Consider the following 16557-nt stretch of genomic DNA (forward strand, 5'->3'; position numbering starts at 1 on the left):
TTGTGTTCGCGGGTTCGTGTTCGTTCGAAAGGTTTCGAAAAATATCGCCCTTGTATCGAAAATATCGTTAATTTTAATCACTAAAAATAACGTACTTAAACGTTATATTTATGCAACTTTTTAAGTTGAATGCAACAACAAAAGCACAACTTATAAAAAATCCATTGGCGGAACTAGTGCTTATTTCTAGGGGGGACTATAGCCCCCGGCATTTTTTCGACAATTTTATTTCCTTGCATATTAAGATTAAATGTACATTGATGCATAGGAACTTTAAGTTGTGATGCATATAAATATTACTCTTAGGTTTTTATTATGTAAAGTTATCTAACTATAGTTTTTTTTTAAATTTAAAAATCCAGCTTAAATTTTCTTTATTTGCATTTAACGTTCGATGAAAGCTTATTTTGTAAATCAACTTTCCTAATAATTTTGACAAGAAAAAATCGTTTGATGAAAGCGAAATTGGGACACATATATGAAAAGTTGTTATCACGCTTAAAAACCACGTTGATTTACTAAAAAAATAGTAACATTCTGGTGTATAATGAAATTATCTAGCCGATGTTATTGTCAAATTACATTTAACATAATAAACCGTCGTGAAAAGGTGCAAACATGCAATGTCGTGAAAAGGTGCAGTGTGCAATAATTGGCAAATTATCCTAAATATTTTTTTTTCTTTTTTTTCAATAATTATTAAATAAATATTTTATTACTAATAGTATTAGATGATTTATTACCATTACTTTGTAAGACAAAAATTATAATACAATTACTTGCTCTGAAGTCGTCTAATCATCATTCGCGTCTTTTTCAGAGTATGTAAATCTCCCTTCCACTTGCGCCACACTATCATTTTGTTCGCTTCTATATTTGATCCAGCCCGAACATATCTGGAATTTAAATTGCTCGTGTGGCAAGATTTGTACCACCAGGCTCCAAAATATGTCATAGCACAACTAGTGGGATTTTCGTCGTTATCATTATCAAACGTCGAAAATTTTCCTTTGTTATGATAAATCAGGCTGTCGTTGGCCGATCCACTGTAGGTGCCTAATTTGATTAAGTTGTATAACTCGGCTTCACCACCAATTGCAAAATTTGAATACCGAGCAAAGGCAGTCTCTCCGTGAAAATCTTCCATCAAGATGGCTAATTCATAATGATCAGAATAGGTTATCTACAAAAGCAGTTCCTTTATTCGAGAATAAGAGCTTTTATGGAATTTAATTACCTGGTGAAGTTTCTCTAATCCAAGCCAGAACTCACCGTCTAGCGAACCGAAACCATCCTTGTACTCTTTCCACGACCGATAGAAATCCACAGCGCCATTGTAACGGTTCTGGAATACTAGCCAACCACCGCCTTCAAATTCTTGATCACAAAATACTTCGAATGGATTATGAATACCACGAAATATGTCTAAGAGATAAGGCGCAGATTTTCGACTTAGAATTTCATCGCAAGCACGGGGTGGATCTGAAAACAAATGGTTTTATTATTTTATTTTATATCATATTGACCCATATAAATTAATGTTTGCTCCTAGTATTGCCAAAACGCAAACGTACTCTTCTTGCTCTCTACTTACTCTATTCTTGGGAAGGCTGAAGTATTTAACTTAACCTTTTTGTTGCGTAAAATCTAATTGACCTGTTTTTTTAAAGTTCAGTTGTTACATACAACCGTGTAAATATGATAGGTCTAGCGGATTTTCAACCAGCTCAAACTAGTCACTTTACTGCGAAATACATGAACGAATTGAGCAAAAGCAAAACCGTTATATAATGAAGGTATTCTTACTCAATATAAACTGCTACTAACAAAGCAAATTTCAAAATGTAAAAATATTTCGTCAATTTGTATCGGTTTTCGAAAACGTTTCATAAACAATCACTACAAAACAAAGCAAACCCAAGTAACATTTTTGTTGTATAACAGCTTATCAAGCACTTGTACCACGGAAATCAACTGTACAATAGTTTAATTAGCTATTATACAACAAAAATGTTACTTGGGAAGTCTATATAACAACTAGATTTATTAAGAATATAGAGAATTCACTTGTCATTTTTATATTAACGTAAACACAAATCAGGTTTTTCCAAAATGGCGAAAGTTGTGTCCATGCTGGCGTTATCAAATATCTAATTTTAGAAAACCTTGATCAATTTCGTTTCAAGTAAATTTTTATGATAAAAGTTGCGAAATATGGGTCCGTCACTTTGGTACCTATGTCGATAAAATCATTGGAAGGGAAGAGGCGGATTTACATTTTTATACAATTGTTTGCTCTTAGGGCGTCAACTTGGTCTAGGTTTACTCGAGATAAATAATACTTTACCTATTAGATGGGGAAATTGGCACTTCATGTCTAAAATCATGCAATCGAAATCGTATATGTGTAAAATTGTTGTCACAACAAAAGCATGCTAATATGTGATTGGTTGATTCATTAATTCTTGACAGTGCTTGATATCTATGTTTTTGACGTAGGACTACGTCTTTGTTTACTATGCTGGGACTGGGTAGCACTTTGTGAAAATGAAAATAGAAGTGTAACGTTTGAATGAAAGATTTTAAATGCTAGTAACTACTAAACTACTGAACGAAACTGAACAATTTATATGTCGTTGGATAGATAAAATGCCCAGCAATTTTATAGGGCGGTAAGAGAATAATTTTAAGGAGGGCGTAAGAGGGGGGGCTCCTATACAAATGAAACACAAATTTCCTCATAACTCTGGAACTAATCAAGCAAATGGAACCAAATTTGGAATGTGGGGGTTTCAGAAGGCAAGAATTTTTACTATGGTAAATTGAGGGGGGGGCTCCCATGCAAATAATATACAAATTTCCTCATAACTCGAGTACTAATCAAGCAAATGGAACCAAATTTGACATGTGCGGGTATTTGGAGGCAGGAATTTTCATATCATATTTGCGATGAACGTGCTTTGGCTTTAATGTTATTTGTAACCAATGGGCCTTTTAAAGGCCACATACGAGTTAAAGTAAGATTATTGAAACTAATCAAGCTAATATTCAATACAATAATCTGCCATTCATTATCCATTCCAACCTTTATGATGCACATAAGTGATTTTAAAAGAAATCTCTATGTCTGAAAGGTTGCAGGCGTTGTACTCATGAAATCCCGTCCACGTATTTTCATAGCCACCGTTGCATTCAATGAAGAATCGAATCTGAATATTTCGCTATTTTCTTCTAAACATTCACTTACACAATGGCACTCACAGATTTTTATAAACATACATATGCCAAAAATGCAGTTTACATTAGTCTTAGATCTGATGATCTGATATAGTCCTACGTCACCCTTTCGTACAACTCTTAGGGCTGTATACTTTGTAGTTTTTTTTTTCAATGGTGCTTTGCCAAAAATGTATTCCTCATATCAATCAATATCTGGGATACGGGAGGATATTTTCAGGTAACATCTAAACACTTTGCCGATATACAACTTAAATAGGTTATAACTATTTTCCAAAAAATGCAAGTAATCTGCTGTTTTTCATTATATTTTATTTTTTTACTTCTTCCATTAAAACTAGATTTAGGCCGAAGAAATAGAAGCAATCGCTTTTAAGGCTGAAAATACTCTCCCTTACCTTATATCAATATGATTAGAAAAAATTCTGATAATTTGATGCCAATAGGCCGTATGAATAAAAGAGTTTGCTTTGTTTCTTTTTCGGGACCTAGGACGACCAGTAAAGTAAACTGTTTTATTCATACGGAAAGAAAAAACTGTGTTTTGAGCGTACGTGTTAACTTTTCGTACTTTTGAAGTGGCCACAATATAGTAAACAAAAACATAGTTCTACGTTACCCTAATTACCACCCAAGAAAAATTTTTGTTACCAATTAGGCCATTACAAATATTTTAAAAAGTTTTTGTCCCTCTAGTGTTGGGCCACTGAAGGGGGGGGGGGGGGGCGAAAAAAAACAAAGGGAATTTTTTAATCAAGCAAAAAAAATATGGATTTTAGGCATTTTTATTTTAAGTTTAAACGTGAAAACCAAACCTATTCTTGCTTTTAATATATTAATATACACGTTGTTCATTTCCATGCAAAAATCTACGGAAAAAAGACTAAAACGAAAGATATTTTTCTGGCCGATTTTCGGAAATTCCGCTGTTTGAATTTCCATTTCTTATTCATGCTAGAAGCGTTAACTCAACTCGTACACTCGTTTTTCTAGTTTTTTAGGCTGTAGAGCCCACAGACAATTGATTTTATAAAATTATTTTTTTGCCCCCCGATTTTTCAAGCCAATTTCGAAGGGGGGGGGGGGGGGGGGGGTGACAAAACCTTTCAAAATGATTTGCAATGGCCTTAGTATTATCCGACAATTAGTTAGACAATGGTTGAATAAGCCACTATTCAACAAAAAAAACTTGTTGGGCATAGCTTTGAATATATTGTGTATTACCATATTTTAGATGGTATGACTATATGTATAGTTAAGATTGAAGAATCAACAAATTCTCGAAACTTAGGATTAAAATAAGTGAACATGCACAGTGTAATAGCGCGAAAACCAACCTGAACCGACGTTTGAGCTCACACGTCCTTCTTCATGGCTAACGATACCGCCACTTTTACCTTCCATTTTGGTCCAGGCCACATTTTGAACGTTAGTTGTCAATGTTTGCAGATCACTTCGTAAACTTTGAATATCTTCCGTAAATTTCAGTTTGGATTGCATGGCACTGTGAATTTGTATCAAGGAATTAACGTTCTGAATATACAAAATAGGAATCCGAGACATGCGAGCGCTGCGACTTACACGTTTTCTAGACTTTCTAAACGAGCAGCCAGGAGCTCGTAGCCAAAGGTTCCGCAACAAGAAGGAACTACTTGTGCCGACACCATAAACGATAGAATCCAAAACGAAAATGAAATAAACTGGACTTCAACCATTATAATAACTACGCTAAATGTTTTGCTGATCACCACGCTGTACAAGTTACCAGATTGACTACTGCCAAACGACTGCGGCATAAATTATGTTGGTTCATAAGGCTCAAGCAAAGCAATGGGGAATCACTCTCCTCCGACTTTGGAGGGATTTTTTCGATTCAATGTAAACATGAGAAACAGTGAGATTAAATTAGGCTGAGCGAAATGTGCTCCAATTAGTGAAAAAACGTGTATAGCTATTAATGGATACAAACAGTTGTTTAGTTAGACATATGGTTAAGTGATAAGAATTTCTTATAGGCAATCGCGTGTAACATTCAAAAGGAAAAAAGATCGGAATTATCTAGTCTGGTGTCTATATATATATATATATATTTTCCTAAATATTTAAACTCAATTTTTCGGTTGGTCTTACTGAGCTAGAAGGATAACAAACTTGAACTTGAAGCATTGGTTCGATTTACCACCCAGTTCGAAACTCAAGGTTCGAGTAGTGATCATTTGTATTAGCCAAAGTTGATTCCTTGGTTTGGTGTGTCTATAATGTAGGTTAATGTTTGGCTACCGAAAACGAACACCGTGTAGGTTTTAACGTGCACCGAATGATGTTTTTGACCTCTTGTGTTTTCGCTTAGATCTCAGGAACGATGGTATATGTATATTTAAAACAAAGGCCATTTACATATATTCACTGTTGCACTAATTTCCGGCGATTGAGAATGGAATGTCTCTAACGAAAGTGCTTTACTCAAACTTGTAATAGACGGGGGCTAAACCAATAATTGTTGGATTTCTCCAATATAAAGGCGATTCCTGACATCTTATTTTCACTTTCATTTTAGACCGCCTAATAGATTCGTACAGTGACTCTGACGCACGCGTTTGGTTAGGCCAACCATATTTTAGACATTGGTCAAAGTTCGTCAGGTAAAGACAAAACACTGCGAAGCACTATATCGCAAACATTTAAGAGCGGTGCTACTACACCCACGCTTCTAACTTTCTGAATAGATAATAAAGCTGCGATACATATTGAGTAGGTACCTAAAGAATATTGTTCAGATTTTGTAGAACTTTGGCTTTGATTACAACACAGGGTCGCGCTTTGAGAAAATCCAAGTGTAACTGTAATGTTGGAAGGAAAAATTTTAAATATCAAATAATTTTTCATCACTTATCGATCAGTATTGATAAATGCAAGCAAAATTATACTTTTCAAAAGTGCGCAATCACCCATAAAAGTGCTATTTTAGAATCAATCGTTTCGATGCCTCCGCTGCATGTGTTGCTTAGAAGATAGCGAAAAAGTGCGCCAAAGATACCGATATGATTACAAAATCGTCTAAAATACTACTTTTATGAGCGATTGCGTAACTTAAAAGTTAAAATATTTTTTTGCAATCAGAAAAAATAGTTTATAATTTTAAATAATCAGTGTTGGGCACCGCTAATTCGCTAACCGATGCAATTTGCTCGATAATCGTGGAAATTTCGCTAATCACTAATCGCAAACTGCAAATTAGCAGTTACTGTTTATTTTTGAACATATCGCAACAACTTGCATTGTAATCTATCGCTGTACAAATTATTTGTAATTTACATTTATTACATGACTTTTCTTAATTTACCTAAGATCAAAACCTATTATAATGGATAAAATGCTTTACAGTTTGTTAATTTTCAAATAAACAGCAGCACTTTATTTGCAATCATTGCCCAGCAAAAATTCGGCTAGTCTGAGTATAAATTATAAAGTATAACTAGCGTTTCTCGATTAGTCGGTTAGCGAATTAGCGAATTAGCGGTGCCCAACACTGTAAATAATGTTGTAATTTTAAATACCATGCCGGTATTTAACAGCCGAAATTGATTAACGATTAGTTTCTTTCACGTTTCAACCAAATACGTATAAGCACAAGGAGGGGCTATGGGGGAAGGGGTTGTGAAAGGGATCTTTAGCCGCAAGGTTATCGAGTCTCATTTGACAAGCGAGTTTTAAATTTCAGTAGAATCGGGCTATTTGATATGGAAGTATTGTATTGTATTGTTTGTATTAGAATATAGGCTTTGAACCTGTTACCCAATCTGAACCTAGTTACAAAACATAAGCATAAAACACACTTCTTAAAAAAGTGACTTTATCATGGGTTTATTCTGAGGCCCCTAATTTCCCTTCCTCCATAGAGGGCCGTAGCGTAATCCGTGCTCCTAAGAACTAGACAATGTAAAATAGTTAATATAAAATTATTGTAAGATGCAATTCATCATATTTTCCTTTGACAGTATGTTGCTTATTTTAACATTATTTAGAATCACAGAAAGCTAAAATTAATTCTAGTTAAGAAAAATCGAGGACAAAATGTACAACTCTTGATTCAAAATCCGTACCTACACTTTTTCATATCTGATTCAAAATCCGTACACCTTTGATTCAAATTCCGTACACCATGTTTGAAATTAACTAAAGTCGGTATATTTATGAATCTAAATCAATGCATGCTCGATCTAAATAAGTTAAAAGTTAATTGCTAAGTTGTTTTTGTGTATTGAACTGACTGCTTGATAAAATATGCTTTTTTCCATAACCGAAGCATTGTGTTCCAGTCCTACTCATTTGAAAGTCATTTAACTACACGCGCAGCGTCCACACTGGTATCAATATTTTCGTATTTAAACCAAATTGTTCATTTTTGATCGAAAAGTTAAAATATCAATCGCATAGCGCCGTAAATAAAAAAGATAGAACTATACTTTCTTCAACAATAGTGTAGATAATAATAAGCTCTACAAACGCCCTTTACACTACTTTTTCGAATTCTGTTTAGTTGAGGCGCTGTAGTCAATTGAGCATCTACTGAGCAAAAAACCAAGAATGAAGCCTGGCATTATTTTCTTATATGGTAGGTGTTAAATCAGACCGGACCAAGCCGCAAAATTTTAAAAAATAAGTTAATGACAGCAAACGATTGATAATTTCCTAAGCTATGTTTTACTCTAATCAGATTACATAAATGTTGCAAACAGCCAAAGATATTAAATGATTTCGAATGATTGATAGCTTTAAACTACACAGCAGCAGCAAACTTTGAACGTGTTTTTCTCGAAATCACTCAGTTGGTTCGGTATGACTTAACACCGATCATATATGGCCGTCGTTAAGTCAAACCGAACCAAGTGACAAAACTCTTCTAGAAAAACGTGTTCAAAGTTTGTTGCTCTGTATGTTTAATACCTATCAATCGTTCGAAATCATCTGATAACTATGGCTGTTTGCAATATTTATGATAGTCTGATTAAAGTTAAATTCAGCTTAGAAAATTGTTGATCGTTAGCTATCATTAACTCATTTTTTGAATTTGCGACTTGGTCCAGTCTGATCTAACACCGACCATATTTAATGGCAATTCGTGCAACATTCTTAACCGTTATGTGTGCAACAGGGTACCCGGGTACCTTTTCAGTTTTAAAATAGTTATAACTCATTCAATTTAAAACATACGTTATTGAAATTTTTCGACACCGTAAAACTCGTTGATCTTAATTAGGGTTTTTGGTGCATATCCATAAAGGGGATTAGCAATGGGAGGCACTTGAATTTTTTTATTACGTAGGAGGGCGACAAGGGTACCCGGGTACCCATGATTTGCTATGTTCATAACTTTGGCTATCTTGAACCGATTTGGATGAAACCAGTGGCATTTGATTCGTAGATCTATCTAGTTTTGATTAGTTTAAGCATTTGGCCATCATATGACATGTAGTTCCCGGGAATCGGTAATTCCGGAGCAACGTCCGGTAAAACGTGGGAAGCCGCTTGTTTTGGAAGAATATCAACTTTCAGCAAAGCCATTAGCTTTGAACTTGACATTTTGGATCCTTTTTTTATCTTATATAAATTGGTGACTTTAAATCGCATTGGCCATTCCAGAATTGGGTTCCTGTAGGGTTACAGATGACCAGTTGGGTGCCTAATCCAATATTAGAATTGGTTTAGTGGATCTTTTAAATGTTTTGAACTGATATGGCCAGTTTAGTACTGATTAATAATTTCGGAACTGGTTCCAAATGTATAACAGATGGTTCTACGTTTTGAACTGTTCTGATAATGCTAAGCATTATCTTAAATCCTGCGGTATCATCTGTGACCCCGTAGAAACCATTTTCGAAATAACCAATCAAAATACATCGAAATGTAAAAAATATCACCTACCGAATTAATTCCAAGAACTGATACCCATACTGCTAGGTTTTACCTCCAATCCTAGACTGGCCACCCATGACCCCACAGGAACCTACTCCGGAATGGCCAACCTGATACATCTGATTATATGAAATAGTTCATTGTATGAGTTTTTAGAGTTTTTATATCCGCATGACAGATTTTCCTGCAATACAATCAGTTCTCTACCTCACAGCGGACACTCTGTCGGAATTCCGGATTTTCGGGCCCCGTATGTCTTTTAATGGCCAAATGGCCAGATAATTCAAAACTAGATAAATTAACGAATCAAATGACACCTATTTCATCAAAATCGGTTTAAAATTTTTGATGTTATAACAATATCAATTTTGGGTACCCGGCTACCCTACTCGCCCTGCTAAAGGTGTTTTTTTTGTCGCACGCATAACGGTTAAAGTGGCGCAACATATCATGATTCAATTTCTTCGTCTTCTTGATTGGCTTTGGATTGAACGCTTATTTTCTATTTATAGACAGCTCGAAACAAAAACTGACAAACCCGAATGAGCTATCGGCCAAATCATATAAGCATTTAATCTGCCTTCATTCAAGAGTAGTTCTAGCACAGAGGTTAAGACTGTTGTATTCTGTGCGATGTGTCGTGAGTTCAATCCCGCTATTTGTGAATGTTCCTGATAAATAGTTGTACTATTTTTGGCAATTTAACCGAAATAAAATGTCGATATAGCAGATAGAAAGGCAAAGAAGTTTTTGTTATATTTTAACAAAATTATAACAAAAACTGTTACAAATATCATAACAAATTTTGATATAATTTTGTTCAAAACATAACAAATTTTGTTACATTTCTGCTACTGCTGCTAAGAAGTTCTGATAGAATTTTTGTTATTTTAACTACTGACGAGACCAAAATTATATCAAATTATGTTAGAAATGCCGTCATAACAGAATATCATGATTTGTTATAATTTTGTTATGTTTGTCTGATCGGGTACGCTTAACAAATAGTCGTTGTGACTCCTATCTTTTGTCCAATGCTGGAAGATGCATGGGTCGAACCAAGCTATAATCTGATATTATAGCTCTGCGATTGGCAAAGGGCCTTATTCTACGAGGCGAAGTAACGTGATATACGGCAAATTTCAATTTGCTTCCATTTGCGTTTTGTTCGGCGTTAGCCAAGTTGAATCGAATGACATTGGAATTTTGGGACGGACGGACTTTGGGACGGACGGCGACATGTGACTCGATTCGCAGAACATCGAATTAAATGTGAGTGGCAGCGCAGCGAAATTTGACTTTTCACGTAATTCACTTCGCAGAACAGACCTCAAAATCTCATCAAACACATCTCTGCGAAACAACGTTTTATAGAATATTCATAAACCATGTGTGATAGTAGAATTCACGAATAATTGAGAAAAATGTTGGACAAATTTCACTCGGCAGCGGGCTTGGCATGCACTCTTCGCTTCGATTTTGCTCTTTTGAGTACTGCACCTCAGCCAAGCAAAATTTGACAAAGGTGTGTATGGGGCATTTGTAGAACAAGTAATTGCTTATAATATTGAAGAACAAAGTAATGGTTTATCTTTTGTATTTACGGCGCTATAGGGCTGTAATGTCGTTGGTAGCAAAAAGAGCGCTCGCAGGATAGCAATCTTATAGTGTTGTAAATACAAAAGAAAAACCATTACTTTCTTCAGCAATATTGCAGATAATAACTAATTCTTTAAACGCCCCATACATCACTTTTTCAAACTCTGATTTAGGTTTAGGAGAAGTAATCAAAAGAGCCAAATCGAAAAGAGTGTGCCAAGCCTGCTCGGCAGTATTTGAACTTGCTTGCCACACTGATGAAGGTTACAAGTTGTAAATGAAATACGAGTGTAGTGACCCTACCTTCCGCGTAACGAATTTTGGGATCTAGCTTGGACTCGGAGGAGTAAATCCCGATCAATCTATGCAAAGTAAAATAAACCACGTTGGTACGATATTAACGCTGGTATAAAGCAACAAAAACATGTTTGATTTCGGTATGACAAAGTATGTATTTAGACTAAGAGTTAGTTAGGTAATAAGTAATATGTAAGTGCGATATTTATATGTCGAAGATTAATAAACATAAATAAACATTTCTAAGAATGCGAAGCTCAGTTTGCCAAGGGAGCGCAGCGAAATTGAAATTAAACACATGCTCAATTAAACAGCTTGTTTAAATTGAATGTCTTGTGGCTCAGAGAACGAGAATAAAACATATGAACAATTCCGCGTGGTTTGCAGAAAACGCACCACGGCGGATTCTAGAGTTAGCCGGAATGGGCGTTAAAGAGCTCGGTGCTGCGAGAAGATGAGAGTGCGAGCGACGCTCTTCGCCTAATCAACATTGTTTATCAATTTCTCACCCTCCCCTTGGGAATGAGCTTGCGAAGAAACTTGGGCGGGAAAATGAACGGATAAGAAACTCACGAACGGAGTGTAATTTGCCGGTCGGCAGAATAAGAGAAAGCGATTGGAGAACTTGCCTAGGGAAATAGAGTAGGTGGTGAAATTTGCTGGTATCGGTAGGTTGGGTTATGCAGAAGATATACGAGAGTTGTTCTTGTCAAGTTTAGCAGGATGGTTGGCATATTTTAGAGCCTCTCCCCAAATTTTTAGTATTCTTAGGGTAGCACCGGGCTAATGCCCTCGGATATGTATAAAGATCGCATTGAGTAATCGATTATAATCGACCCATGATTGATATATTTTGGTTTTATACATTTTGAATGGTTTAGTATAAAGTGGTAAAGTGTTTAAGTTTGAATAACTTTAGAATGAGCCATCAAATTTTCAATAACGTGGTTTCGTTTGATAGATCTGAACGGCAATTTTTAAATAATAATAGATTGTTAAATGTTTCTCATAGAATTAATGGTTACATGTTACCAAAATGTGTTTTAAATACCTTTTTTCGCATTTTTATGTAATTATTAAATCACAAGCCAGCAAGACACTCGGTTCGTTGGTCATTCTTTCGAAATTCGGTTTCCCGGGTGATTGCTATATCTTTATACTATATATTTATATAGTAGAAAGGCAAAACAGAAATTGATATGAGACTGATATGCGACTAGAGGCAGTATAGCTTCTCTAGCAATAAACGCTAATTCCGCCAATCAATGAGTGTTGTATAATAGAATATAAAATCAGTCATTAGATCTCGCTAGTTTGAATTGCTAAAGAAATATCATGAAACAAGTGCTATTTTTTATGCGGGATAATCATATCAATCTCCAGAGAATTTGGAGTCATCTTCTCTATATCGTTCCAATTTTAGTGTATGTCCAGCCGAAGCTAGGACATAGAATTTATTCAAGATATCCAGCATAAAGAAATATTTCAAATATACTAATTCAGGAATATTTTCACTAGTGTATGTTGTAGAATATCAAATAACTAAATAAATAAACAAAAGCAAATGTGATTAATTAAACAACTATGTTACAAAAGTCATATCATCCATTAGGTCATAATTTCTGAAAAGGTAGTCATCTTTAAGAAACTTGCAATAATATTTCAGCTTTACATGCATATTCGATGTTGTACATACGTACACGGGTATGAAATGGAGAGAGTTACCTGGAAGGAGCTCTGGCTCTCTCAAGCTCCCACCTGGCGCCTCCACGCAGATCTAAGTCAAATGATGACGGTCGATGGCCTTACCCGGAAATGCTTCATGTACTTACTGAAGCAGCTAAGCTAGAAGGTGCGAACTAGAGCGCCTGTTCTCCAGGTGAGGGGCGGCTCACACAGCGTTCTGTCTCGCAACGGGCGGCTGAATATGAAATGCTGTATCCCGCAAGCTATACCTAAGATGGCAGACCCATCAGCGAGATGTAGGTATCCCGACCCCGGTGAGGTAGTATACCGAAAACTCAATTATCACGAACAACGAACAAAGAAATTCAGGACGGAACAATCGGTATAGAACACGGCAAGGGACAAGGAAACGATTAAGGGATAACGATTGGAAACTTGGTACCTGGAATGTCCGAACTCTCCATGAACCGGCACGGGCTGGCTTGCTTGCTCGAGAGCTGCATCAACTCGGAGTGGAGATCGCTGCTATTCAGGAAGTTCGGTAGCCAAATTCCGGGGAAAGGGAGTTCCGTGCAGTAGACCCTATTGCAGGCACTTTTTTCAAGTACCACATCTACTACAGTGGCGGTAAGAAAGCAGAACATGGAGTCGGTTTCGTAGTGTTGGGAAAACAAAAGCAACGAGTTATCCGGTGGAGGCCCGTAGATGACCGTATATGCGTGTTGAGGATTAAGGGCAAATTCTTCAACTATAGCCTAATCAACTTATACGCACCGACAAATGATAAATCCGATGATGCTAAAGACGAATTTTACGACAAGCTTGAGAGGACCTATGGAGAGTGCCCAAAACACGACGTGAAAATCATCATCGGAGATGCAAACGCGCAGATCGGGAGGGAGGAATTCTTCCGTCCAGTTATTGGAAGACATAGCCTGCATCTGTCGACCAATGATAACGGTCTGAGGCTCATAAATTTTGCCGCGGCCAGAGGGATGGCCATCTGTAGCACCTACTTTCCACGTTTGAATATTCGGAAAAACACCTGGAGGCATCCAAATGGTGACTCTAGCTCTCAGATCGATCATGTCTTCATTGACGGTCGACACTTTTCGGACGTTATCGATGTACGATCTTTTCGGGGACCAAATATCGACGACACGGCGAAAGCTCGCACTGAGAGGACGCAGCGTTTCAACATCCAGCGGTTAACGGCAGATGGCGTGGCAGTGGAATACGCCAGGAAGCTTGACCAACGAATCGCAGAACTGCATGTAGAAGGAGAAGATATAAATGGGCTGCGAAGATATAAAACAGCTGCGAGAGACGTGGTAGGCACGTTGCATGGAAGACAGCGTAACAGCTGATTTGATGCCGAATGCCAGAGAGTGACAGATGAAAACAACCAGACCAGGAGTCGCATGCTCACTGCAGCAATGCGTTAAAACAGAGAGAGGTACAGAGAGACTAGAGCTGCGGAAAAAAGAATCCATCGTCTAAAGAAACGCGAGTACCAGGAGCACGTGCTCGCCGGCGCAGAGGAGCGATACGCCAGCAACGACACACGGAGTTTCTATAAAACGGTGAGATGCAGGAATTTTGCCATGCCTGTGATGTGCAATGATAGTGCTGGCAACCTGCTTACCGACAAAACCGCGGTAGCAGCCAGGTGGAAGGAGCACTTTCAGACACTATTGAATGGAGAGGTAAATGCGGAGATCAGCAGGGACAGGATAGAAATTGTAAGCGATGGTCAAGCTGTGGAGCCACCAACACAGGAGGGGGTTAAGAAGGCAATCAGTGAGCTGAAAAACGGTAAGGCTGCTGGGAAGGACGGTATCCCGGCTGAACTTCTAAAAGCGGGGAGCGAGCGGCTGTACGAAGCAATCCACCGGATCATTGTCAGGATCTGGGAGGAAGAAATTTGTTCTTCATTTGATTCATTTCATTTCATTTCATTTGTTTGCCGGAGGAGTGGTTGGATGGCCTCATTTGCCCAATTTTCAAAAAGGGGCATTGAATGGAGTGTAAAAACTATCGAGGAATTACATTGCTCAATTCTGCCTACAAGGTGCTTTCCTGTATCCTGTTCTGCAGCCTGAGACCGTTAGCGGAGTCCTTCGTCGGCGAGTACCAAGCTGGTTTTCGTGAGGGTCGCTCCACGACGGATCAGATGTTTACCCTGCGCCAGTTGCTGGACAAGTTCCGGGAGTACAACTTGCAGACACACCATCTGTTTGTGGACTTTAAAGCGGCATACGATTCAGTTAAACAAAATGAGCTGTGGCAGATAATGCTACTGTGTTACCTGACTCACTGCGAATATGCATTGTATTCGCGGGATCGTGTTGGTTCGAAAGGTTTCGAAAAATATGGCCCTTGTATCGAAAATATCGTTAATTTTGATAACTAAAAATAACGTACTTAAACGTTATATTTCATGTGCCAGTAGTACGCAAGAATTGTATTGTGAAACTGAATTGTTATTTATGCAACTTTTTACAAATTAAATGTAATAAAAAAAGCACAACTTAGAAAAAATCGTTTGTTATCGATATTAACTGCATATGCATTATAAACGAATAAAACGTATGGTTACGTTTTATTTCAATAATACGCATATTCGCAGTGAGTCAGGTAAAACAGTAGAACATGGTTTTCCGACGAAACTAGTTACGCTGATTCGTGCGACGCTGGACGGATCCAAATCATGCGTTAAAATAGCGGGTGAGAACTCAGCTGCTTTCGTGACGTTGGATGGACTGAAGCAAGGGGATGCACTCTCTAACCTGCTATTCAACATTGCCTTGGAAGGTGCATTACGAAGGGCAAACGTGGAAAGGAATGGAACTATCATCACGAAATCTCACATGCTTCTTGGTTTTGCGGATGACGTCGATATCATCGGAATCGACCGTAGAGCAGTGGAAGAGGCCTTCAGGCCCTTTAAAAGGGAAGCTGCGAGATTGGGACTTACCATTAATACCGCCAAAACGAAGTACATGGTAGGGAACGTGGGAGCTCAAGTGGTGTTGGTGTCGAGGTGGAGTTAGATGGGGAACGATATGAAGTAGTGGAGGAATTTATATACCTTGGTACACTCGTGACATGTGACAACGATGTAAGCCGCGAAGTGAAACGACGAGTTGCAGCCGCGATTCGGGCTTTCTACGGATTACGTAGCCACCTGAATTCCCTTAGTTTGCAAATTCGCACAAAACTGGCGCTCTACAGAACACTAATCCTCCCGGTGGCCCTTTACGGGCACGAATCAGGCACGCTAAAGGAAGCTGATCGGCAAGTGCTTGGGGTTTTTGAGCGTAAAATTCTGCGATCTATACTTGGTGGCAAAATGGAAAATGGAGTGTGGCGCAGACGCATGAATCACGAGCTGTACCAAGTATACAAATATGCTGATATGGTGAAGGTAGTGCAATGTGGCAGGCTGCGGTGGGCTGGACACGTGGCCAGAATGCCCGACGAAAGAGTAACCAAAACTATTTTCAGCAGAGAACCAGGAAGAGGCCGTAGACTCCGAGGCAGACCCCGCACCCGGTGGGTGTGTGCTGTCGAAGACGATGCACGTTCAGCTGGTGTTCGTGGGGATTGGAGAACGGCAGCCCAGGACCGACGGTACTGGAGGACCATAATTCGTTCGGCGCAGGATCGGTAACGGACCGTTGCCACTAAAGTAAAGTAAGTACATACGTAAACGAAGCAATGAAAAGTTCACTCTTAAAATTGATTTGCTGAAGATACAGCAAACTTACTCCTTCATATTTTTTTGATATTTCTCTCCCCAAAAAGAACTAAAATAACTTT

The 16557-nt window shown here is 37.9% G+C and overlaps 1 protein-coding gene across 1 annotated transcript; it reads right to left on the reverse strand.

Moving 5' to 3' along the window:
- Positions 1–775: 775 nt before the first annotated feature.
- On the reverse strand, positions 776–4952 carry LOC128736024 (microfibril-associated glycoprotein 4-like). Its single transcript, XM_053830509.1, has 5 exons — positions 4819–4952; positions 4575–4741; positions 1414–1482; positions 1238–1353; positions 776–1183 (listed from the first exon to the last, which is right to left on the reverse strand). The coding sequence occupies exons 1-5, from the start codon at positions 4950–4952 to the stop codon at positions 776–778; spliced, it is 894 nt and encodes a 297-aa protein (XP_053686484.1).
- Positions 4953–16557: the final 11605 nt, after the last annotated feature.

The sequence above is a fragment of the Sabethes cyaneus genome, chromosome 2 (assembly GCF_943734655.1).
Source record: "Sabethes cyaneus chromosome 2, idSabCyanKW18_F2, whole genome shotgun sequence".
Taxonomy (NCBI): Eukaryota; Metazoa; Arthropoda; class Insecta; order Diptera; family Culicidae; genus Sabethes; species Sabethes cyaneus.

Excerpts from the sequence above, each read along its gene's own strand:
- LOC128736024 (XM_053830509.1), bottom strand. The coding sequence starts at position 4,952 with ATGGTTGAAGTCCAGTTTATTTCATTTTCGTTTTGGATTCTATCGTTT. Across the intron at positions 1,483-4,574 it reads GAGCTCAAACGTCGGTTCAG|ATCCACCCCGTGCTTGCGAT; the intron begins GTTGGTTTTCGC and ends ATTTGTTTTCAG. Across the intron at positions 1,354-1,413 it reads TCTCTTAGACATATTTCGTG|TATTCCAGAACCGTTACAAT; the intron begins GTATTCATAATC and ends GTGGTTGGCTAG.